The sequence below is a fragment of the Bacillus rossius genome, chromosome 2 (assembly GCF_032445375.1).
Source record: "Bacillus rossius redtenbacheri isolate Brsri chromosome 2, Brsri_v3, whole genome shotgun sequence".
NCBI classification, from domain to species: domain Eukaryota; kingdom Metazoa; phylum Arthropoda; class Insecta; order Phasmatodea; family Bacillidae; genus Bacillus; species Bacillus rossius.
The window spans coordinates 57887024-57912785 of record NC_086331.1 but is presented as its reverse complement, the minus strand read 5'-3'; the positions used below and the strand labels follow the sequence as shown (position 1 = coordinate 57912785).

General features: G+C 35.8%; 1 protein-coding gene across 4 annotated transcripts in view; it reads left to right on the top strand.

The window, feature by feature from the left end:
- LOC134529307 (serine/threonine-protein kinase 16) overlaps positions 1–25762 on the top strand; it is a 56316-nt gene that overhangs the window by 18728 nt on the left and 11826 nt on the right. For all 4 annotated transcript variants that reach the window (XM_063363217.1, XM_063363220.1, XM_063363221.1 and 1 more), the window contains 2 exons: positions 25335–25489; positions 25571–25705. In XM_063363217.1, the coding sequence (XP_063219287.1) occupies positions 25335–25489; positions 25571–25705 (290 nt within the window). The remainder of the gene's footprint in view (positions 1–25334; positions 25490–25570; positions 25706–25762) is intronic.

The following is a 25762-nucleotide window of genomic DNA, read 5'->3' as shown; positions in this document are numbered from 1 at the left end:
ATAACACATGAATAACACACCAGGAGACTTTTGAGAACTTCAGTGAGACTATTGGTTCTGTGTTTCCCTGGGAAGTTGGCAAGGCACAGAAAGTAACAGAACCTGCAGGAAGTCGTCAGAAGTCACAATGTTTTTGCTAACAGAGAGGGGCTGGGGTGGGCAGGTTCTTCATTACTATTATTTCCCTCCTCAACATTGACAGTGTTTCAGGGCTACCCACCCTTTTTTGGGAAGAAGATTTGTTTTGTGGTTATTGAGTGGTTGAACCTTTGGAACAGAGCACTTCTTTGGTCAGCAATGATGAGACTGTCATCCCTCTTACCTGTGGTTCTCTGAGGAGAGGCACCTTCACACTGAGCATAACTTTGCTTTTTACCACGAGACAGTAACACTAATGTGCTGGTGATTTCCTGGGTTGGTACGTGTACTAAGTTTTCCCGTGGACATTTTGAGCTCATGTAAATATTATAGAAGAAAATCAGCTTATCTCAATAGGTATAGTTTTCTGAGTTTTTGTCAACAAAAACTTAATTACCAGTTTCCAAATGCTGGTAAACAAACTTCTGAAATATTCATTGATATTGTGAAAATTCCTTACCAAAGATTGATCCAGTTACCTGAGACTTACAGTGCAGGTGGTCCACCAGAAGGATTAAGTTAGGTACCTACTAGTTATCATGAACCTATGTGGCTGCCATAATTTGAAAATAAGTGCTTTAATCTTTTTCAAACTTCACTTCTGGATCATTACCACAATTTCACAACTCACCACCCAATCTTTGGTGGTATGATGCAATATTGAACCAAGCTGAAGCAGTTTCCAGACCACAGATATTCTGTTTGAAGCTTACGAGTTGCTTAGTCTGTTCAATATGGATAGATGGTCCAGCAAACACAGCAGTCTTGTTTTTGCTAGTATTTTTCACTATGCTGTGATAATCAGTGCCTGCGCGAGCCTGAAGAGGTGACAATCCAACCTCCTTTTGGTTTTTAGTCAGACTGGCGATGGGTACAGGCATGGCAGAAGTAGTATTGAGCAGCAAAGAGTGTGTTTGTGATGTGGCAAGTAGCAAGCAAGGAAGTAGAGGAGTATAAATGTTTAGGGACAGTAATAGAATTGGTGTAGGAATTGTTGTGGTTGGCACCATTGAGTCATATAAGTTTTAAGTAGTAGTTTAGTATTCCCATTTTTTGATCAACTTTAGGCTTTTAATGATTCAAAAATAATAACCATGAGAAGCAGGGTTATTTGAGTTAACTAACTCAGAAAATTCTTTTGTTTAGCTATAGAATTAAGTAAAATTAAGTGAACAATATGTGTTGTATAAATTATTATGCAAGTTAATAGTGATTATGTGGCTGTGCTACTTTACATTTTAGGCCTACAAGGAAGAGACAATGACAAGATATAATTGTTAGCCACAGGACTATTAGCAACCATAGATGTAAGTGGGTGACATTTTTTTGAAACTCGTATGAAGTCCAAGGCCCCGACTGGCTGTGCAACACTAAAAATTACTCATATATAAACTTAAAGTGTTATAGAATTAAATGATGCTTTACTTCACACAGTTATGCTCAAATGATACCTCCGTGATCACAGTGGGTTGCAAACCACTTTTTATATTGACTCAGTGCTCAGTTGATTCATGCCAATAGGTGTTATGAACTCACAACCGCATTTGCATAGTTGTGATGCTAACGATAACTGCCCCCAATAATGTGTAGACCCTTTTTCAGTTTCATGCAGGCTAATTACTAAAATATGTCAAATGCTAAATATCACCAATTATTGTATTGGGGTACTGATTTTTATAAATAATCATAACTGCTGTGTTTTTTGTTATAAAAGTAATGATTTTTTTTTTAGTAATTGCTCTAATAGGTATGTATACGTATAAAACATGAATGAACATAAAAAAATTTGCACAAATTGAAAGCAATAGTTAATGTAGTTAATAGTAAATAGTAAATAATACTTATAGCAAAATAGTTAACATTTTTGTGAATTAAACCATTGAAACAAATACAGCATTCAGGATGTACCAATAAATACATAAGTTCAGGAGAATATGCTTCAGTGCTTTCTGTTGCCTGTACTTACAAAGAAGTACTTGAAAAAGTAGACATCAATAGTGTACCACAACAGTTACAATAAGGAATACAGGAAGTTCATCATTGCAAGACTTAAACAGAATAATAAGTCATGGATTGGGTTCTGTAACATGCAGTTTCAGTCAGATGGAGTAAAATTTACCTACATCTTAGACTTTAAATTTATTAATTGAGAAAAGTTTCTGTTTTATTTTTTTTGTAATCATTAAGTTAATATTTTTTTAAAATTTTTTTTTTAATAATATGCACTGCTATCAGATGTATTAGGCTCTACACATTATATATTTGACATAATTTCTTGTTTTGATATATTAAAGTTGTACATAGTAAGGGGTCGACCACAGATTGTTTTGTAAATGAGAGACATGGTTGATGTTGCAGTAAGCTAGTGGGTTTCCTCGTGTTGTTTCTATTTCACCAACCAGTGTATTCGTCACTTCTCCATCCACATTATTTCACCTCTCAAAGTCTCTAATGACCTCAATGTTTTTGAGACATTAAGCCTCAATTCACTGTACATACCCACTATATCTGTCTATATAGGGAACAATGCCACAGATAATTAAAAATAACATATAAAACAAAATCGCTGATAGTTCAAAATAATAGATAATCAGCTCTTATTATAGATGTTCAGCAGCTTCTTACGAATATGTTGTAGGATTTTTTAATGAGAAGTTTATCTTAAAAGTTTATGTCTTCCAAACAAGCAGCTACTTTAAAATTTACAACCTGTTGCCAAAAAAAAGATAAAACACTGAGTCTCTCCAAATATTTAGTTAGCAGCCAGTGGAATGTCCATTTTAAATGGTTTTTTGCAAGAATTAAAGATTAAATATTAACTTATTTCATTAGTCTCATGTCCCACAAAAAAATTGATACCTACTACATAAGGGCTAATTCATCACCTTTTTTGTCACCAAACAAAGCAACGTTGATTGACACGGACAGTTTAGTGATATTCTCGTTCATAGTTTTTTTCAGTAGTGTCTGATAGAAAAGTTAAACATGCTTTTTATTGAGTTATGTGTAATTTTAGTATTTAGACTTCAATTGAATAAAATATTCTCAATATGTGTAAAAAGTTTATCTGTTGCCAAAATAAACTATAAATAAAGAAGGATGCCTAACTTTAGCAAGCAGCTAGCATGAAGCCCATTTTTCAACTATGATATTAGTAAATTGTTGCAAAAAAAAAGGTTTCTGTTAAAACATTAAATAATTTCTTTGATGATAGGTTTTCTCAGCAAAATTTCACCTGAAACAGGCTTTCCAACAAGTTTTCACCAAACCAAAGCAAAAGCACCGAGTGATTTATAATTTCTTACAAATGTGCATTCAAAGTTATTCCTTTTCAGAGACTTCTTAGGAAAAAATTAAAATTATTTTTAGTGAAACGGAAATTCATTTTAATAAAAAATGTCTAGGGAATATTATTGTACCATAAAAGTGTAAATAAAACCATTATTGTTTTCAAATAAAAGTATAAACAAAAAGTTGTGTGCGACTTGTACTGAATAAAATGAGTGCTAAATGGGTGGCATGTGCATCTCAGGCTGTTAAATCTGGAAAAATGTTTGCAACTTTGTGTATTGATAGGAAATTTTCTAATGCCTGTAGAAAAGCCTATGAAATATTCTTAGTTTTTATAAACAAATAGTGTATATTTCCTAGCTTAGAATTTTTGCAATTATTGCTATAAATAATATGCTATTTTGGTAACTTTTGGCACTAAATACATTATTTTTTTCACTTACAATAAATTATTGTACAATGTAGTCTTTTAAATATGGGTTAGAATGACAATGACTATGGACATTTTTTGTTGTTAGCTGAATCTGTTGAAAGTATCGCTTCATCTAAATACCATTGTTTGTTAAAAATGTTTAAAATATGGTTGTGGGTTTGAAATATTGATTAAAATAGCATGGTTTTCCCCCTCTCTTTCCCCCCAAATCAAAGTAGTGTTTGTGGTGGCCATGCATGCACTTGCACATTACTTAAGCCCTAAATGATATGTTTTACAATTACTTAAAAAAATGCATTGAATAAAAAAATACATACAGGATGGCCTACTGACTGCGAAAATTGGGAAAACTTGCCTTAGCCGGGAATTTTTTTGTTGCCCAGAAAACTGTGAGAAACCTATAAATGTTTGAAAGCTATCGGAAATTATTTGTTTGTCTAGCAAGTTGAAAAGAGCTTACAAGGAGAGAACGCGAAGTTCAGGTCACCAATTTTGATGTCTCTTTGCAAGGGTAAAGTACTTCCCAGTAGTATTCTATCCTGTAAAGGAGAAAACCCAACTCATTTTTCTCGAAAAATAGCCGATCAAATAGCAAGGGCAACTTTTATACCCGTAACATTGCACCATTGCACTCATTTTCTCTAAGGCCGCGTGGGCAAGCGGTTAGAGCGTCTGACTACAACACTGGAGACTCGGATTCTATGCTAGTATGGATGCTTTACTATTAATTTTTTATCAATTATTCATCAATAGTGTGAAAATTTAAGTTAATTTATTGAAAATAATATTTTTGTTTACTACAAACATTCAACAACTAGGGTGACGGTAATATTAAATAAGCAAAATTCTGTTATTAATGCACAACATAATTTATTCTTCAAACACATACCAAAGTGTGGCAATTAACAAAGACAGAGGAAAGAATTTTTCTGTAACATTTTGAAATGTGACTCATGGTTTGATCAGTTTTGCAGCATACCAACATATAAGTAAACTTTGGAGTGCTCAGTTAGTGAAGAACTAATGATGTATTTTGATGGCATCTTTGCGTGATGCTATTTACCATTGTTCTTGTAATAAAGTAAGGGCATTTATGTACAGAGAACTTCAAGAAATTTTAGTTTTAAATAACGTACAAGGAAAAAAATACGATGTGTAAAATTTCATACTGATAGTTCATACTTTGCTAAATTAATTTTTTTATTCTTCTATTTTCCATAAATAAACATGAATGTTAACGTAATCAATGAAAAATTTATGAAGAATTTAAAAAAAATGTAGCCAAAGATAGGATTAAACCTGAGTTCCCAGAATTGTAGTCAGACATTCTAACTGCTGGGCCTCGCTGCCTTAGCAACAGCGAATGCAACGTTACAGGTATATAAGTTCTGCCTTGTTTTTTGATCAGCTATTTCTAGAGTTGGGTTTTCTCCTTTACTGGGTATATTTCTATTAGGAAGTACTTTATTATCGCAAAGGGATGTCAAAATCATGACCCAAAGTTGGCGTCCTCTCCTTATACCATTTAGAAGCTCTGTTTGCTGTTGAAATTCCTGCTAAGGTACTATGTGTTGTCAGCGATTAGCTGTAGGGTGAGGAAGTCTCTACTTAATTTAATTTCTTTCGTCTCTCATGTTTCTTTTTTACTTTTATATCTGAATATTTTCACTGATGGTACATAATAAACAGAAGCCATGATTCAAAACTATTACCTTGTCTGTCACATGAAAGACTGGAGGCTTTATTGTGGACTAAAACCAAAAAAATAATGTTGAACATTGAAGAAACTGGACTTAAGGATGGTGCTATAATTATTTCTTTCGTTAAGTGTCTTAATATTTTTTTTAAAGGCTACCATAAGAAAAGAACAATATCTGTTCAGTGGCGAATACAGGAATATCCCTTGGGAAAAAAAATAGGAAAAAATTAAAATTTGAACATGTATATTGAAAAAACTGACATTACTATTGACACTAACATACTGACACATGGGCCTACAGTAGTAGCTATAGGCAATGTGACTTCTCACACAATTATGTGCTATCTTCATTGATATTTTGCTTAATTTTTTCATAACTTCAGGGGAGGGGAAATGTATCCCCTCTATCTATCCCTCCACCACTGTATATGTTCATTAAGATTTTACCATTACAGTTAGTTTATAGATACTTTTGTTTTGCAGCCAGTATTAAAGTGATTTTTAATGAATAGTAAAAATAGGCTGGACAAGTAGGGAGGTACTATCACAACTTGAAATTCATAATGTGCAGATTTCTGTAATTGAAAGGTTCTCTATCGAGAATTTAATGCTAGGAACATTTTTGTATTCCGCTAACTAACAAAAGTACTGGTGAGAGTTATTATTATTTATGTTGATAATTATGATTTTAATGTGTAAACTGTTTTCATCCCTGGCAGCTGATGAAGTAATTTTAATGTTACCCTTATTGTTTGCTGTATTTATTATTTATACCAATATACTCTTTTTGAAAAGTTTGGTTGTTGATTGCTACTGTCATTGTTTAAAACAATATACGAGAGATTCTAAATAATGTTCAGGAAATAGACTTTTATCATAGAAGTAATACAGGAATACTTTCTATTTTACATAATATTAATGGTTGGTATTTAATATTTGCCGTTAGCCGGGGTCTCCGGTTCTGGTCCCGCGGTGAGTCTAAGGGGCTGGTGGTGCTTTATGGTGTGTTTTTCCGGGAGGGCGCCAGGTTAGCTCGTACGTCTAACCAATGGGGTGGGTCGATCGGCCCCAGCGTGCTTCCCTAGACTCGGTGGCTGTATCTTAAGTGTGGTAGTAACTGCTAGTAGACAATGGTGACACTCCCTGTTCAGCATAAGGTGGCTGGTGCCTAACTACATATGTAATACACGCACTGGAACTGAAAACGTGTGGTACACGTATTTATTAACGGATATATTTGGGTACACAATATTGCACAACACTACTCTTGGTTGATAATTTGGACATAATTGATATTACACGACACTACTCTTGATTAATTATGATTGTCTATCCCTAAGGCAGTCCGCTAGAGGGGGGAGTTCGTTGGTTGTCCTGGAGTCGGCCAGGTCCGTAAAGTGACTGACCTTAAGGCTCTGTGGCCCGTGGCCTTAAGAGTCTTCTGTACCACCATGCGAACATACTTTATTATGGTTCTTGAAAGAAAATGTTTTTAAAAACACTGGGGCGAGATAGGAGACTGAGATTTTAAGGGAGTATAAAGGAAGAACGTCCACATGTCTGTATGAAATCAAAATATAAAAAAATGTTCATAAAATTTAACAGAAAAATTATTTTATTTGCCATAATTCACTACATTACTGCGTTCAGAGCATTGCTCTGAGTAATGGTATATTTACACCGAAACATAGAGTATTTTTTGCTTAATAAAATGGTATATTAATAACATACTGACGCCGCTGAAAATCATGCGGGATTCTCTCGCAAAGAAACGCTGTTTTTCGCTTTTCTGGCCCTGCAGAGTGGCCCTCTCTGGCGGGGCTCGGTGCGTGGTCAAGTCGCGCGCAGCAGGCCTGCTTCCTGGGCCGGGTGGAGGGGGGAACATTCCTGCGGAGAGGTGGCAGCGAAGGCTGGGTCGATGATCGGGGGTTGGGGGAAGGAAGCGACAGGTAGCGGGATGTGCAAAGGAAGAAGTGGACGGAGCCTATTTCCCTGACCAGACGTGTTACAATACTTCAAGTTGATAGTGTTTGGTTTGTGATACAGTAACCCGCACGTGGCGGGAAACGTCTGATATTCTCATATTTTTTTATTTTTTTTATTTAATCCTCTCCAAGCATGGAAGGCAAACCATACTGGAGAAGAGGTAAAAAGGCGCGTCTTCGCCTGTGTGCATCTCGGAAAAAAAAGAAAAGCTCTTTCCTTGATGGATACAGAAGTGAAAGGTAAACTAAAAGTTGACTGAGATGTAAAACCAATAATTTTTCTAAGTTGGCCATCTGAAATGAGTCTATAAATGTCGAAGTCAGTGTCAAGGTAACAGTATCTTATAACAATTTTTTATGTCATAAATGTTTTCCTAAAGGCCGGGATACATTTGTAACAGCACACGTACATCAAACACAAACGGAATTTTAATGTGCCTAACAAATAACATCTGTTACATTGGTAAAAACGTGCAAGCACAGAAATCAGAATGCAAACGGCGCACAGAAAGTTGTAGGACTGCTAAATTTTCTCCATGTTGTGCACCGAATTTTGGTACGCCATCAATCAGCATGCGATACACACATAATCACTAAGTCGAACGACCAACACAAGAGTAGCTAGCGATTTTTAATATGTGCGTTTCAAAGATAACATGTAAAACATAATTTTAATGTATTTATTTGGGAAGCAATCTTTGTAGTTAATTATTCTTAGTCTTTCAAAACTAAATGGCAAAATCAAGTGTTTGAACTTAAGAAATCAACTGCTTCATATAACAAATGATTAAAAAGTTCAAAACATTTGAAATAAAATTAACGAAGAAAAAAGATGATAGTTTTCAAACCGCTGTGTTGTGTGCGAATGCAGCTTCTAAATTGGTTTTAGACAAAAGTTCTTGATAATATTCACAATGTTTATTAACACTGTAAAAAGGGACTTAGTCTTTTGGGTGAACGACCGGATCCTTATTCTTGCCATAACGCATTACCTTGGCAACTGCATCGTTTAATGTAATTTATCCATTCAATAAATTTAATCTATAATGTGCCACACACAACTAATAATGCTTTTTGACTCATTTAATATATTTACAAGAAAAGACTGAAGCTTCAAGCAACATAGTGCAGAAATAAAGAAACTTGCGAAGAAGAATTTCAGGTTACATCAAAAAAGCCTGAGGAAGAAGAATTTATTGATAGGTCTACTGATTCCCAATTTTCAAACAGAGACAAAATTCAACATGTCGTATATCTAGACAACGGACAAAAAAGGTGAGTAATCTTTGAAAAAAAAATTTGTAGTTATAGTAATAATAGTTATCAGAAAAATATTAAAACATTTAAGTTATGTGTTCTTAAAATTATAGGTATATTAAAAAAACAGACAAAATCTACAGCCTGTGCTGGTGTTCCCACTACCGTTATTACAAATCTTTTTTTTTAAATTTTATTTGTAAATCCTGAATAATGCTTACGTAAATTGTTGTCTAACTGCTCCAGCTAAAAAGAAAATGTTACGTTAAGTATTTAAAATTAATACCTGTAAAAATAATTTCTGTCTCACTCACACTTCCCAGTCTCACTCAAACTAGAATTTTAAAGTTTGTGCTTTGAGGAAAGGCTTGGGTACACTATAATCATTTTAAGTAAGTAATAAAATGTAAAAAAAACTGTGTTTCTTTACTAAAAAAAAACAGTGTTCAAGAAATACCAAGTTATAACCATTATTAAATGCGCCAACTTTTATAGTACAGTCAGCTGAAATTGGGTGAAGTATTAGTTTTTAATACTTAGTTGGACGAAAAGTGACATTTTCTTTCAAGCTGGAGCAGTTGGCTTTAAATTTTAGGTGACAATTTATGGAACATTACTCACATGATTTCATCCAGCTTTATTTACAGGACATACACAGTTCTCAAACAGATGCCACCAGATGATCCAACCTATTCGTCTGGGCCTGAGAATAACCAATGCGTGGCCGAATCTTCATTACAACTCAACTGCCTAATGACCAGTTCTCCTATTGTTCACGATCATGAGGTATGTTGCATAGTGAAACAATATAAAAGTGAATAGCTTTTTAAAGTCTAGTGCTGATACAGTTTCAGTTTTTTTCTTTTCAAATAGTGACGTTTAAAAAATTTCTTGATTCAGTCGAGTGTTAATTAGGTTCTAAAAGAACATCAACGCGTTATTTGAATGGTTCTTGCAATGGAAAAGATTTATTCAAAATGTTTTTTAGGGTACGCATCATTGCTGGTTGCCCTGTGTGCCATAAGAAATCTCAATAATGGTTAAGTCGTCAGCCCACTGTGTTTGTTTGCGCTGTGATGTTTTTCTGACTATTCCCTCCACAGAATTCTCTCTGCAGTATTTGCATTTAACCTCCGATATAGGCTGATTTTGGCTTGTTTTATTTGTGTTGGTTGTATTAATCTGTTTTTTTCCATTTTTGGGTTCCTTGTGACATACAGTTTAACCAGAAATTGCAAATGTAAAAAAAAACACATTCCTAGACTTTCATGATACGTGCATGTATTAGAAAAACAATTGCTCAAAATATATAAATTCGTAACACAAGAAATAAAAAGTGTGAAATGAATTGCTTTAATATTTCACAATATAATTTTTACAATTAACGCTGTATATTTCTATATGCTTTGTAAAATTTTTGGAACAAAAATTAAAAGTTCTTTGCCCTACATAAAGGTTTACTTAGAACAGAAATTGAAACAATCTTTGATCAAAATATTGATTTATGAAAATGAAATTATAAATAATATTTTCTTGTATTTGCTGAACACACACAGGGAGAAGTATTTTTTGATTCAGTTAATCATAATTCAAAATACTGTCATATTAAAATAATAGCAATATCATGTGATTATTTTACATCACAGTTTACAAAACAGCTAAAATAATTTGAAAAGTAGTATTGTATAAATTTAAAGTAGTACTACTTAAAAATTACCCATTTAGTTAACTTAAAAAAACTTAGATTTTTTATACCTAACTCTCATAGAATATGTTTGAATAAAACTAACACTGTTTTATTTCCAAAGTAAATCCTTACTTATATTAATTATTAAAAATTATTAGTAATATTATAAATGCGAAAGTAACTCTGTCTGTCGCGCTTTCACGCCAAAACTACTGAACCGATTTAAATATATGATCCTAAATGCCATCAAGCAAAAGCCACATTAAGGGGACTGGGAATTATGAAATTGTTTAAAAAAAAACATTTTTTATGTTTTTGCAAATTATTCTTCAGAATGTTAGCTTTAAAATGACATATTACACTAAGGGTAAATACTAAAATAATTTAGTTAAAAATAATAATTTAAAAGATGTGATTTTCAGGAAAAACCATCAAAGTACGAAAACAATTACAAAATTCAATGTTCAATAACTTTTTATTTTAAAATGCTATTATATTGGGACTTTTATAGTTAGAAAGACATTTTTTCCCTCTTTCAATGTTGGTATTGGAAACCATGTTGAGGCTAGTAGTATATAATAGTATGTCCGGAAACAGGGTCCAGGGTCCGGTGCCGGTGCCCGCCATCTTGGATTGTGACGTCACGGCGGCCTTCTTGGACGAGTGTAACGGGACACAGCGTAACGGAACACAGCGTAACGGGACATAACGTAATGGGACAAGTAGATCACGGTGGCCATTTTGGATCCGCCATTTTGGATGACGTCATTTTGTTTTCTCAAACATTCCGACGTTGTGTTTTCCGCCATATTGGATGATGACGTCACCGTTGCAATTTACGTTACGGTCGCCATCTTGGATTATATAAATGTTGCATATTTCGTTACACCCACCATCTTGGTTGAGTACCATGTCAACGTTACACTTTACATTACGACCGCCATATTGGATCCTATTAATGTTGCAATTATCGTTATGGCCGCCATCTTGAAATTTGGACGCCAGCTTGAAAATCTTTAATTAGTATCCGATTTTAATGAAAAAAATTCCAAAATTCATCAAAAAATTAACTTAATAGAATTCTGATTGATTATATCGATTCCCGTCCTCGGTTCGAACCCGGTGAGGGCAAAAAAATAAAAATGACGACCGATCCTTCCCTCGTGGTGGGTGCTGGCAGACTGACTCCCACCACTTTTTTTCAAAGCATATATATCTTCACCTAGCATGACGCCATGTCCGCCATCTTGAAATTTGGACGCCATCTTGAAAATCCGTAATTATTTAGCTAGAAATTCGGGAAAAATTCCAAAATTCATCAAAAAATTAACTTATTCGAATTCTGTTTGATTAGATTGATTTACATCCTTGGTTCGATTCCCGGCGAGAGTAAAAAATAAAAAAAACAACAGATCCTCCACAGAAGCCACCTACAGACTGATCTACCAAGGTACATATATCGTCAGCTGATATGACGTCATGTCCGCCATCTTGGCTTCATTCACTGGAGACTATCATCTTGTTTTCGTCTGATAGAGTGTGCAGGCGACATGTTAGTATAATTTTCTGGTCACCATACCCTTATCCTCAACTGTTGGCATTGAACTTTGACTGTGACTTTGACCTTGATCTTGAATGTTGACCTTGACCTTGAAATTTGACCTTGAAATTTGTCATTGACCTTGAAATTTGACATTGTCCTTGTCGACCATCATGGATACGACATTTTATGTTCAGTACATGCTACCAGGAGCTACCACCTGCTGGAGTACGCCATCTTGTGTGTGTGTACTTGTATTATAGAGTACATTTCCATCTGGATAATTTTATTCTAACCCACTACAGTGCAGTAATCATTTATTACGGAGGTGCCCCCCGCCATCTTGAAATTCGGCCGCCATCTTGAAATCGTGTAATTATTTAGCTATAAATTCGGGAAAAATTCCAAAATTCATTAAATAAATCACTCATTAACTTACATATCGATTCGATCCACTCCAGTCCTTGGTTCGATCCTCGATCGATGCAATAATGTTTAATTTTATTAGAAAAAAAAAATAATTCCAATAAACCATGTTCAACATTCTTAATGAGACTTTAAATCCTCTACTTCCATTATCCTATCAGACATCAAGACCACCATATTGTAAATTCGGAATTGTAATGCTAGAGATTTGAAAAAAGTTCAAAATTCATTAAATAAATTTGTAATCTATATATCGATTGATTAGATCGAAAAAGATCCTTGGTTCGATCCCTGGCCGATACAAAACAACTTTAATTTTAAAAAAAGTACCAGAAAAGGGTAAGGTTCAGGAAATAAAATACCACAAAGTCTTTTACAAACATAATATTTATTACACAATTTCTATCCTACTACAGAATCACTTGCGAAAGCCAGCAATCTTATAAACATTTAGCCCTGCATAGACGTGCAACGACTACTTCTTAGCTCCAACAGCTCCAAATGCTCCAAATGGCTCCAACAGCTCCAAATGGCTCCAAATGCTCCAAACGGCCTCCAAATGCTTGACAGCTCCAAATGTCTCCAGCAGCTTCAAATGCTCCAAATGGCTCCAACAGCTCCAAATGCTCCAAACGGCCTCCAAATGCTTGACAGCTCCAAATGTCTCCAGCAGCTCCAAATGCTCCAAATGGCTCCAACAGCTTCAAATGCTCCAAATGACTCCAACAGCTCCAAATGGCTCCAAATGCTCCAAACGGCCTCCAAATGCTCCAAATGCTCCAAATGACTCCAACAGCTCCAAATGCTACAAAAGGCTCCAATTGCTACAACAGCCTCCAAATGCTCCAAAAGGCTCCAAATGCTCCAACAGCTCCAAAAAGGCTCCAAATGCTTAAGACAGCTCCAAATGGCTCCAACAGCTCCAAATGGCTCCAACAGCTCCAAATGCTCCAAGAGGCTCCAAATGCTACAACAGCCTCCAAATGCTCCAAAGGCTCCAAATGCTCCAAATGGCCCCAACAGCTCCAAAAGGCTCCAAATGCTTCAAAAGGCTCCAATTGCTCTAACAGCTCCATCTTAAATTGGTTCCAACTGATTCGAATTACTTTTCTTATCGAACTTGGCATGATTACTAACATGTCTTTATTAGTATACATTTTGACTGGCAGTGGTAACGTATTTTGCACCTTTAAGTTATAAGTTTTATTTAGAAATCAGATTTCGATAAATGGTAGATACCATTTGGAAAGAAAATATATTAATTTATCTTCAAGTTTATACACATACATTTAATATAAGCCATTATTGTATGTAGCCAGCTTCCTTCAGTTCTTTGAGTATGAAGGATATTTCTTTAATGTTCGAATAGTTTCCTGCACAAAGCGATCCATGTAGTAGTCGTAGCCTGTCAACCAATATGTTAGGATCTTCCCATGAGGTATAATCAATCTCTTCTGCTGCGTTCATCATCCTTGCATGTTTATAATAAATATTATTTATTATCTCTGGTGTCTATCGTTTTAACACCAACCACAAGGTCACTTTCGTCATCGTGCCAGTGATTATCACAAACTTGATCAGGATAAATTATTTTATTACGTCGTTTCCATCGTTTTGGTCTCAGACCGCCATCACAGTCTTCGATCTTGCCTGCTTTAGGTGCTTCAGTACAGTACTCAATCATGTCAGCCTCAGATGTGTCACCACAATCTTCAATCATGCCAGCTTCAGATGATTCATCAAAGTCTTCGACCTTGTAAGCTTCAGGTGGTTCTCCATCTTTCACATTTTCATGGAGACGACTAGATATTGGAGTAAATATATTTTCTTTTCTAATGTGGTTACAACTTTCTACGTTTGTTTTAAATTTTAAATTATTATCTTGCTCTAGATCAGTAATTTTAGCATTAGCTTTTTCGCCTTCGTTCCTCTTCCACAATGTTGTAGATCAGTCTTCGTTATCTTTATTCATCTTAATTGTACAGGTCTTGTAATGTCTATCCAAGTAATATCTTCTACCAAAGGATTTCTGACAGTGACTGCAATGAAATGGTTTTTGACAAGGACCCAAATTACACTCGCTTCTCTCATGTCGTTTAGCATTCTTTCTCAAGGTAAACACCTTGCTACAGTATCTACAGTGATGTCGTTTTGATACAGCAACAAATCCCGAATCAGGATTCATATTAGTTACTGAGACTAATGCCAGACGCAAACTAAGAGTTTTAAATTAGATATATTACTTAAATAGATTTTTTTAATTATTTCATCAGCGAGAATTAATTTATCTCATTCAAAGGTACTTGTTGCAAGTAGTTCTGCTTTTCAACAACAGATGTCGCCACATGTTACTTGCAGGTAAATAATATTTAGTTCTTTTATGCAGGATGCGGGATGCTCACTAACGATCGCAAAAGAAGGATGGCTTCGCTAGACACCAAGGAGAAGGAATTTCGTCTTGTACGTTAAAGCTTCACAGAAGTCTCATGATATATTATTTGACCGAGTAATGATTTTTTGTTTTGTTTCCACCCGATAAAATCCTTCATGCACAGATCAACTTCTCATATGTAACCAGAAGCACTCGGAGAATATCATCAGATGTCTAGTAAGGAATAATCAGAAGCACTAAGAGAAAACCATAAAAAATATTGTCAAGAATAATAAGGAGCACGCGGAGAAAACCACCATAATATTGACAAGAATAATCAGGAGCACACGGAGAAAACCACCATAATATTGACAAGAATAATCGGGAGCACACGGAGAAAACCAACACAAGTTTTCTTTGATATCATAAAATTACAGAAAAAAATTTAATAAAAAATTTAAAATAAAAACAAAAAAATACAAAATTAAATTCTGGCTTGTACTAGAACTCTAACTTTGCACGTCAATGATAAGTTCACAAGCTAGTAGGCACCGGACCCTGGACCCTGTTTCCGGACATACTATTATATACTACTGAGGCTGTTGTTTGTTTTTTTATAGCAGCTAATACACACTAGTATTTTCAAGTAAAATTTTCAACTGTTTTAGGTGTTTTTACATTTTGTATATTTTCAGAGTCCTTCTTTAGGATTTAAAATGACTAAAAGTAAGAAACTTTTCAAAAAGAGGACAAATGTAGGCAAACAAAAGCCTATAGTAGTGTGTGAGCCACATGGTTTTGAGGTTATGAATGAACCAGTTGAGGTTAGTTCCAACAATGAAGTGCTTCAGTGTTCATCTGAGAAGAAACTCAATGTAAATATTTACAACACATTTGAAAATAACTGTGACTCAAATGAAATTATTAATTTATCTGTTTTACAAGAAGCTATTCAGAAGTTTGTTTTCTGTAAAAGTTGCAGTGGCATTGTTTCTCTATGTTCAAAGAGAGGTGTTGGTCTTGCCTGTGAAATGGTTTTGTATTGTAGTGTGTGTGAGGAGAAACTAGAGTTTTCTAATAGTAAGAAATATCATTATTCTACAGAAAATAAAAAAGTAAGTTATGATGAATTTAATTTGAGGCTGGTTTATGGGTTACGTAGTATTGGGAAAGGAGGAAGAGCTGGCGAGAAGCTTTGTGGTGCCCTGAACTTACCCAAACCTCCATCGAAGTTTCAATGCTATGTAAGCATTTTAGGTTCTGCTGTAGAAGAAGTATGCAAAGACTCAATGAAATCAGCTATGGAAGAAGCAGTGGCACAAAATAATAATGATCGTGATTTGACAGTTGCCCTTGATGGGTCGTGGCATCGTAGAGGGCATGTTTCACTGCATGGTATTGTAACATGTACGAGTGTTGATACTGGTAAAGTTATAGATGTAGACATTTTATCAAAGCACTGTACATGCAAGGATAAACTAAAAGGTCAGCATGAAGAAGCATGCACTGCAAACTACAAATGCACTAGTGGTGGCATGGAGGTTTCTGGTGTTGTAAACATTTTCAATCGATCCATATCACAGTACAATGTACGATATACAAACTATTTAGGTGATGGTGATTGCAAGGGACACAAAGCTGTTCTTCAGGCTGCCCCTTATGGCGATAAAACAGTATCAAAATTAGAATGCTTAGGGCATGTACAAAAGAGGATGGGTACTAGGTTGAAAAATTTGAAAATCAAATTGCAGGGAAAGAAACTAGAAGATGGCAAAGTTTTTGGTGGCCGAGGACGAGTTACTGATTCAGCCATAGCGGACATTCAAAAATATTATGGTTTGGCAATAAGAAGAAATTCAAATAATCTTCAAGGAATGAGAGAGAGTGTATGGGCAGAGTATTTCCATTTATTATCATCGGATGAAGACCCCCAGCATGGACTCTGTCCTAAGGGTTCAGAATGTTGGTGTAAATATCAGCGTGCAAAGAGTAAAGGAGAATGTTATAAACATGCTGATCACTTTCACCTTCCTCGTGTCGTGGTTGAAGAAATGAAACCCATATTTAGAGACCTAAGTGAGCCCGAGTTGCTGAAGAAATGTTTACATGGAAGGACACAAAATCCAAATGAGAGTGTAAACAGTGTTATCTGGAACAGACTTCCCAAAACTACATTTGTTGGTTTCCGTACCTTGCATTTTGGAGTGTGGGATGCTGTTGCATCATTCAATGATGGAAATTTGGTGGTGTGTCATGTGTATGAAAGATTGGGTTTCCCTCCTGGTAAAAATTGTGTGGAAGCAATGAAGAGACTAGACAGCTACAGAATAGACGAAGCAAAGCGTGTGGTGAAAAATATTGAAATGAAAGCCAGGCAGAAGAGGAATGCAGCAAAACGGAAGTTGGAGGATCTGTATGAGCAGAAAGAAGACCCGGATGAGCCATCATATGGAGCTGGAATGTATTAGAATGTTAAGTGAGATTGTATTATATACAGTATTTACTTTAAATGCATTTTTCTCAAAATAAAAATTTTCTCTGCAAATGCCCCTTTTATCAGGAACTATTCGAGATAGAATAATGAAGCTTGGAACATAAATTGCTAGTATGATTATGCGACTTTTAACACAAGATTATTTTTCTAAATTAATTAGAAAAAATGTTATTGCAAAATATTTTGTAAAAAAATTTTAAAATGCTAAATCATTTCCCCCCCAATTATACCACAACACAATACAATTTCCTTATGTCTATTCCATAAATAAGGCTTCATGAATAGGTAAAAAAAATTTCAACATGCTGTGACAAAAGGATCCTGAGAAAATGGGACATTAAGATGCTAATTTTAACACTGTCAAGATAGGGCATTCCCGGTCCCCTTAAGCGCCCTAAAATTGTCAGGTTTGGCAAAAAGAATTGATATTTCCAAGCAACTTTTACGAACATTTTCTTCACAAAAAGACATATATCATATATTCACAAATTTAACTTGTTTCAATATCATAACATTGTGTTAATTACTAGTTTTTAAGTTCACAAACCTTGAGACACAGGCCTTAAGTACACCTACAATTAAAATCAATTAATAAACTAAAAAACAATTTTTTTTGTTCTAAAACTACGGAAAAATAATGCTTAACTGGTTTTGGATATAACTACTAAAGGCATTCGTATTAAATAAATTGAAATTATTGGTTTCAAATTTCTAAAATGATGATATATATTGTTATATCATAAAACTTGAACTCAACAGTCCCATAAATATAACTCTTTGTTTATTAAACTTTATGAGGCTACTTTCTTTAAAAATGTATAAATACCGTAGTTATTCATGCAATAGATAAATTTTATAGCTTACAGTGACCTGTTAAAAACAACACACAATTATACTGAATTTAAAATGTCATATATCACCCAGATTGGTTTGTTTTGTGCAATACATTATGTTTAATTACTTAGAAAAAAATGAAAATACATTTGTATTTTATTTTTCGCTAAACTATTATCCAAACAAACTTAATAGTACAAACGAATATAAAGTTTTCAATTTATGTGAAATTATTTACAAATGTTTTAGTTTTTGTATTTTCTATTTGCAGTGGCACTGAAGATTCTGAGCGATGTGGCAGTTCGAGTTATTATGCCGCAGAAGAACATGATAGCAAGACTTCCAGCTCCAAAGAAGACCTAACGGAAACAAGTCACAGTTTTGAGCCTCCACATGAACAGACACTTTAAGGAGATCGTATTGTAGACATACAGTATATTCTAAGAAAGATGACAGAACTTGGACAACACAATCCTGCTTTGGGATGCTCACTTAACAATTTACATTTCATTAAAGAAATACATCATGGTCTTCAGTCAGTTTTGTTTTTTGAGTGCAACATGTGCAACGGAAAATTTTCAATGCCTACCCATGATCAAATAATTGCATCAACACATATGGATGTAAATTTCACAGCTGTTGCTGGAATAATGGGTGTAGGAGGAGGATTTTTGCATTTAGAAGAAATATGTGCTAGTCTTCGAAAACATATTCAAAAATACATAACAAAGTTTGTTATGGGTGGGAGAAAGCTTCCATGGATAAAATGAAGGATGCAGTGAAGGAAGAATCTGAACTAGCTGTAAACAGAGGACATGTTGATGAAAATGGTATTCCTCTTTTGACTGTTGTTGCTGATGGCTGTTGGTCAAAACGATTCTACCAAAATCAATATAATGCTCTTTCCGGCGTGGCTGCAATAGTAGGATTCCATACAAGAAAAGTTTCGTTTATGTCCGTAAGAAACAAATTTTGTTTCGTTTGTGCTCGAGTTTCGAATAAAAACGAAATTCCTGTGTATACTTGTTATAAAAATTGGACTGGAAGCTCTAGCAGCATGGAGACTAATATTATTGTTGAAGGTTTTCAACACAGTGAAGCAGTTTACAATGTAAAATATAGCAAAAAAATTTTGCTGATGGTGACAGTAGCTGTTATAAGATAATCTTGGAAGCACGACCATACAAGGATACAACAGTTGAAAAGATTGAGTGCCGAAATCATCTTTTACGTAACTACTGTACTAAACTAAGAAATCTTTCAGAACAAAGCCGAATAGGGTCTTCAGCTCTAAGGAAACTGCTATCTCAAAAAATATTGAAATTGCGAAGGGCTGTAACAGAGGCTGTCAAACATCGAAAGAAAGAAGTACTCATTGCCAGAAAAATAGCATCTCTTCATGATGATATTTTGAATGGACTCAGCCATGTATTCGGAGAGCACAAAAAATGTTCGGACCTGCAGTATTTTTGTTCCGGTCCTAAGGATGAAGAAAGAAATCTTGTGCCGAAACTTACAAGTTGTGGGTTATACGATCTCATAATGAAAGCTGTTCGATATTTGGCCCAGAATTCACGAAGCTTAATACACGACGTTGACAGGAATGTTGTAGAACAGTTCTACTCAATCATTGCAAAATTCGTCGGTGGCAAACGGATGAACTATGCTCTAAAAAGATCTTACCAAGCATGATGCTCTGCCGCAGTTGTTTCACACAACACCAGGAAACCTCACTCTGTACTCCTTAAGACATTGTGTAATGGCTTCAATCCAAACAAATTTGTGAAGAAACTAGAAATTTCTCGGTCAAAAAAAGGAACAAAGTAGCAGCAAAACAAAAGCGCGCCAAGCGAGCTCTTATTTCAAGAAAAAGTATACATCAAAAACATTCCAGTCTAGGAGATACTGACTTTGACCCAAACTGCGAAAAATCTGATATGACTAATGAAGAGTTTCTTTTACAAAAAGAAAATCTGTTTAAGTTATTAGAAAAAACAGATGAGGAGCGCAAAGAAATAGAGAGAGGGACACTTCTTCAGGCCGGCAGCGGCGAATGACTGGAACATAGGCGCAAAATGCTCACAGCTTCCAAATTTGGCAGAACATGTCGTCGGCGAGCTAGCACAAGCTGCAAAAATTTGGTCAAAAGTATTATATACTCACCCGATATTCTCAATATCCCAGCAATTGCATACGGCAGAAATAATGAATCAGTTGCTATTAAGCAACTCGAAAAACAAGAGAATATTATCATACAACCCTGTGGTCTCTTCATAGACAAGCATTTACCATATCTTGGAGCAACTCCAGATGGTTGCGTCGGGGAACATGGTCTGGTTGAAATAAAATGTCCTTTATCTGCGGCAGGCATTGAAATTGACAAAGCAGTGTTGTATGGTAAACTTCGTTATCTTGCATGTAACAGCGGCAAAAGTAAAATACCTGGCCTGAATAAAAATCATGAATATTATTATCAAATCCAGGGGCAACTGCATATAACCAACCGAAAATTTTGTCTACTGGCTATCTAGACTTCTAAAGAACACTCCATCAATGTTAATACAAATTCAAAGAGACGTCACTTTCTGGGAAGATAAAATGGAGAATAAACTAGTACAGTTTTATAATGACTGCATGGTACCTGAACTTGTTGACCCTCGCTACACCAGAAGTATGGAGATAAGAGATGTAAATTAAGTAAAACGAATAAGTACCTAATAATCACCAGTGTAAAGATAAATTGTAAGTACTGTAACTTTTTAACATGTTATAAACAATATACGAGTGTACATAATGTTAAAACAAATGGATGTGATTTTTATATAAGCTAAATGTTATTTTTACTATTATTCTTGAAAGTGAAGCATATGCAGTAGCAATAATTGATTACTATATAGATGTATGAGAATCTATTGAACATGCAAGTATATAAAATTGTTTTCAGTAATTAAGTTTTACTTTGAGGTTTTGTATAAATGGGTTGTTTAAGACCTAGCTCATGAAGTCGTACCCTATTTTCAAACATTGTTAACACTTGTCATTAATCTTGCTATTTCCTATAGGTCTATTAGGTAGAATTAACGTGTTAGAGATAGTAGGTTGGAAAGGTAATACATTACATGGAGAACAGTTGTCTGCGTAGTGTATTAGATTTTAATTTATCATAATGTTACGATCGCGCTTAGCTGCAGTGCTTGGCATCGCCGCGCTCGTTCGGCCTGTCTGCGCCCCCTTCCACCCGCATCCTCTCCCTGGTATCTCGTGTCATACTATCTCGCGACATCCTGACCTTCGCAGCGCGCACCTGCCTCAGATCGAGTTACTTAAAAGAGGCCGCACTGCAGCATAAAAGGACTCAGACATGTTTATCGGCGCGTTTTGTGGGAACCTGATGCTTGTTGCGTTTATCTGCGTTCTTTGAGCAGCCGCCGCGTCCTTCGACAGGACTCACGACGCGTTTCTGGGCATTTAGACGGCGAAGGTTGCGCGATATCTCGGAGACATGCCCGATTGTTCTGGACGGGAACCCAAGGGCTATATAAGGAGGTGGGGCCGACCTTCGAGGCTGAGTCAGTTCGGAGTGTTCAGTCGGGAGTTCTCCCGCGGCGGAGTTTCCGGGCGATAGTGCCGCCGGTGCGGCAGAGTGGCGAAGTCTTTGGACGAAGGTTCCAGGGCAGGAAGTGAGTGAGTTCAGAATATTCGGGAGTTTTCCCGCGGCGAAGTTTCTGGGCGATAGTGCCGCGGGTGCGGCGGAGTCCCGAGCGAAGTTCCGAGCGAGGCATCGAGTGGGATCTTGGCGAACGGCAAGTGCGACAGCGGCGGCGGAGTGTGGCGACGGAGGTCCGCAAGGGGTGCTACGGCAAGAGTTGCGCCAGAGGTGCGGCCCAGCGAGGTGTGTGAAAACGAGTGACTGAGGAATAGACATTTCTTTAAGTGTAGTTAATTATTTGCCATCTTAGAAGATTAATTGTAAGTGACATAAGTAGTGGAAATAAATAAAACTGTGTGTGATAAAAATCTTTAATTGGGCTGTCCTTTACGAACCCGCGGTAAATCATAACAATAATAACATTGCCACATTTGATCCAACATAGTTTTCGTGGCTAGTAAATTAGAGGTTTTTTTAACTTTGTAGTGGGAAAACACAAATTCTAAACCTATATTTATAAAAGTTTGGCCTTATCTTAAAGAATTATTTTAAATTTTGTGTCCGAGTTGAGTACTATAAATTTATTTGCCCATTACCAAGGTTAGATATTTACACACCTCTGGCGAGTACTGAAAGATTCGCTTTCATTTTATAAATAGGTATTTTTACTTTCATGGAGAGAGCATTTCACAAGTTAATACAATCATATATTTCCCAAAGTTATAAATATGTTGTTATAAGTGAATATGAGTATTATATATATTCTTAACTCATACATTAATTTCGTGTGTCTTTGATGGAATTTTATTCCATCATGATATGTGTATTTAGAAAATTAGAATGATCATATAGCCTATATATAATGTATTTGTTTACAGCTGTGTTTAAATATAATTTAACTATTTCTTTATTTTTTAAAAAATTAATGCAACACTTTTTTTTCAGCTTTATAGTATTAATTAAAAAACGCAAATATATACAAAAAGTAAGATTTTCATACAATATTATTGAAAATATCCTTCGCTATTTTTCTTTTTGGTAAATAGAAATATTTAAACAAATTTAAATGTTTTTTTTTTTTTATCTTTGTTTGTGTTAACTACGCCACCTACAAGAAAAAATCCGTAGCTAGTTGGACTCATGCCGACTTCGGGTGCGAGGGTTTAGGTTTCAGAATACTCTGACACCACGCAAACTACGTCTCAAGGGAAGAGGGGGGGGGGGGGGGGGGCAATTAAGATTTAGGTCTACAATAAAAACAGATATAAAATGGTTTAAAAATATCTGTAAGTCAATGACCTTGCATTCCGAAGGATTCCGGTCTCGTAATTCTAATTTAGGTTTTGTTGACGGCCCTAAAAATATGGTTATGGTATATGTTTATAACATTTAGCGAGTTTGAATTCTTTCTGAAAATCTTTGTTGAATAAGTCTTTATAAAAACAATATTACAGCTTATAGATAACATTGTTTGTATGAAAATAACCACAAATAATTACATTTATGAGTATTTTATACTTCCCATTCTTTGCCTAGGAACATATTAAATTGCAGGCATTATACTGAGCGTGATGCCTTCAAAGACATACACTTCCATATAAGAGTTATTCAGACAGGTAAGAGCCGCCTGCAAGCGAGTGTCGCCGAGGCCTGTGGACGAGCGCTCCCAGCGCAGCGCAGCGCGCAAGATCATTCCTCCGTGGCTAAGGAATGCACAGTGAAGGAAAGGAGGGGTGGAAACCCTGAGACTCTCCCCACCCCGGCAGCCGGCCGCACGTACGTCACCGTCGCATCTGCCCGTCTGACTCCACCCCCGGTTGTAAACCACGGCTCCCGGAGGGCAGAAACAAGTGGCCGGCCCGGCTCATCGCTGTGAGGGCTCCGCTCCATAAGAGTCTTAAAGCAGGAATTACGACGGCCGGGTTAAGCCCTGCACCATAAAAGCCAACCCGGGGTCGCGTGGGGAATTGACGTTACAAAGGATTTGGTTCATGACTATATTTACCATAGTGAAGAATCGGTGAGTTACTAAATTGAAGGTTCCCCATGGAGCGAACACACGAACACATCCACCCCGGGCTGCGAGCTGATCTGTACTGCCGGAGGGGGCTGCGTGCGGGTGGGGGGGGGGGAGACTGTTCCCCCGCGCGCCAAACCATGAGTGAAGAAAATAAATTACTGTTATTCGGTTTATAATTGAAAACTTACTTGTTAATTATACATGACTCTTGATTGAATATTAATGCTGACATTAAATGTATTACGAAATATTGATTAAAGCTTTAGTTTAAGCAATTGAACAAATATTATTTAAAAAGATGAGTCAACTTAAAGACTACTGACTAGTTGGTAAAAACCAATGGTTATGTTTATGTTTGTGGGTTTGTTCTGGATATTGCTTCAGCACCTTGTTTCTTACTTAAATTAAGGCTCTAGGCCGCAATGAGAATTAAGGGCGTTCATTAAACACTGTGCCCAGAGGGGGCTAACACACGTGCTCTACGACGCACATTTCTTATCACGTGTTAATTTAAGGGGATGGCTTGATGAGCTTACTCCGTGAAGTATTATTGGTTGTTTGCATCAGGTGCAGTTCCGTGACAAAATTTATACACTGGGAGTACTTGCATATCTACTCCGCGTTTGACCCGGGTTGAGTTTGCGAGGGGTGCGTTGCACCAGCAGGAGCCAATACTGGCGGGTCGAGGCCGGGCTTAATGGCCTCCGGTCGGTACGACGTCATATTAAATGGTTGGTTTTTAATTTTAAATAGAATGTTTTCAGCTTTCATGCAACCAGTATTATTATCTAAGTTACATATATATTTTTATTAATGTAGTAACAATTTAAGGAATTTCTTAAAAAACTATAAAATCCTGATTAAAACCTGGAGCTTGGTTTGGCCAGTAGAGTGGCCAGCCTGTATATTAAACCTAATTTTTCTAGCTTCGAAGATCTTTAAGAAAAACATTAAACTTTTATCAAGCCTCAGCCATATACTCTGTTTTGATTAAATATGTGAAAACCCTACCTGTTACTGTTTGAACAAAATTTTGTTTTTAGTAATCTGAAAATTTTTCACAACAAACACAAATTTTGGTTATTATTGTTTGAAAAACATTACCCATTTTCCTAATATAAGCAGTGCATTATTTTTTTTAACATATCAAATTATATATTTTGATTATTTACTAACAATTTTCTTTATATTGTTTGCTAATTTTGTAAGTCACTAATTAAGTGAAATTATTTTATTTAGATTTTTTCCTAGAGCTTATTTAACGTCTGGTGAACAGCGAGGGCATTAGAGATGGATTAACTCAACAGTGCAGTTAAAGGAAACTGGAGAAGGAATCCGCCATGGACTTCAATAAGGAAACATCTCAGGATTTGCCTGGACTAAGTTTGGAAAATCACGGGAAACCAAAATCAGGATGGTCGATCAGAGATTCGAACCTGGGTACTCTGCCACCTCACTCCATTTATTATGATAATTTAAGTTTATTTTAAATCTTTTATTTTATTAACAGGTTCCGTTGCTCCAGCCAGAGTAAAGGTTAGTGGCAGCTGTGCAGCTCACAGGCTTCAAGATGTAGCAAGTGAAAGATGTTCTATGCCATACCGTGCACCAGAACTCTTTAATGTAGAATCACACTGCTCTATAGACGAACGGACTGATATATGGGTAAGAAAGAAAATGATTGTGTGTTAGAGTATGTTACTGTTTATTTATTACTTTGTGTTCTAATTATTTTTTTCCTTCAAGTCTCTAGGGTGCATTTTGTATGCCATGTGCTATTTTAAATCTCCATTTGATGCAGTATATGAAAGAGGAGACAGTGTAGCACTGGCAGTAATGAGTGGTGTGATGACATTCCCAAAAAGCTCCATTTATAATGAGGTAAATAATTATTTCATAATTATTCAGTTTGTTTTGTGAATTGCTTTTGTCACTTAA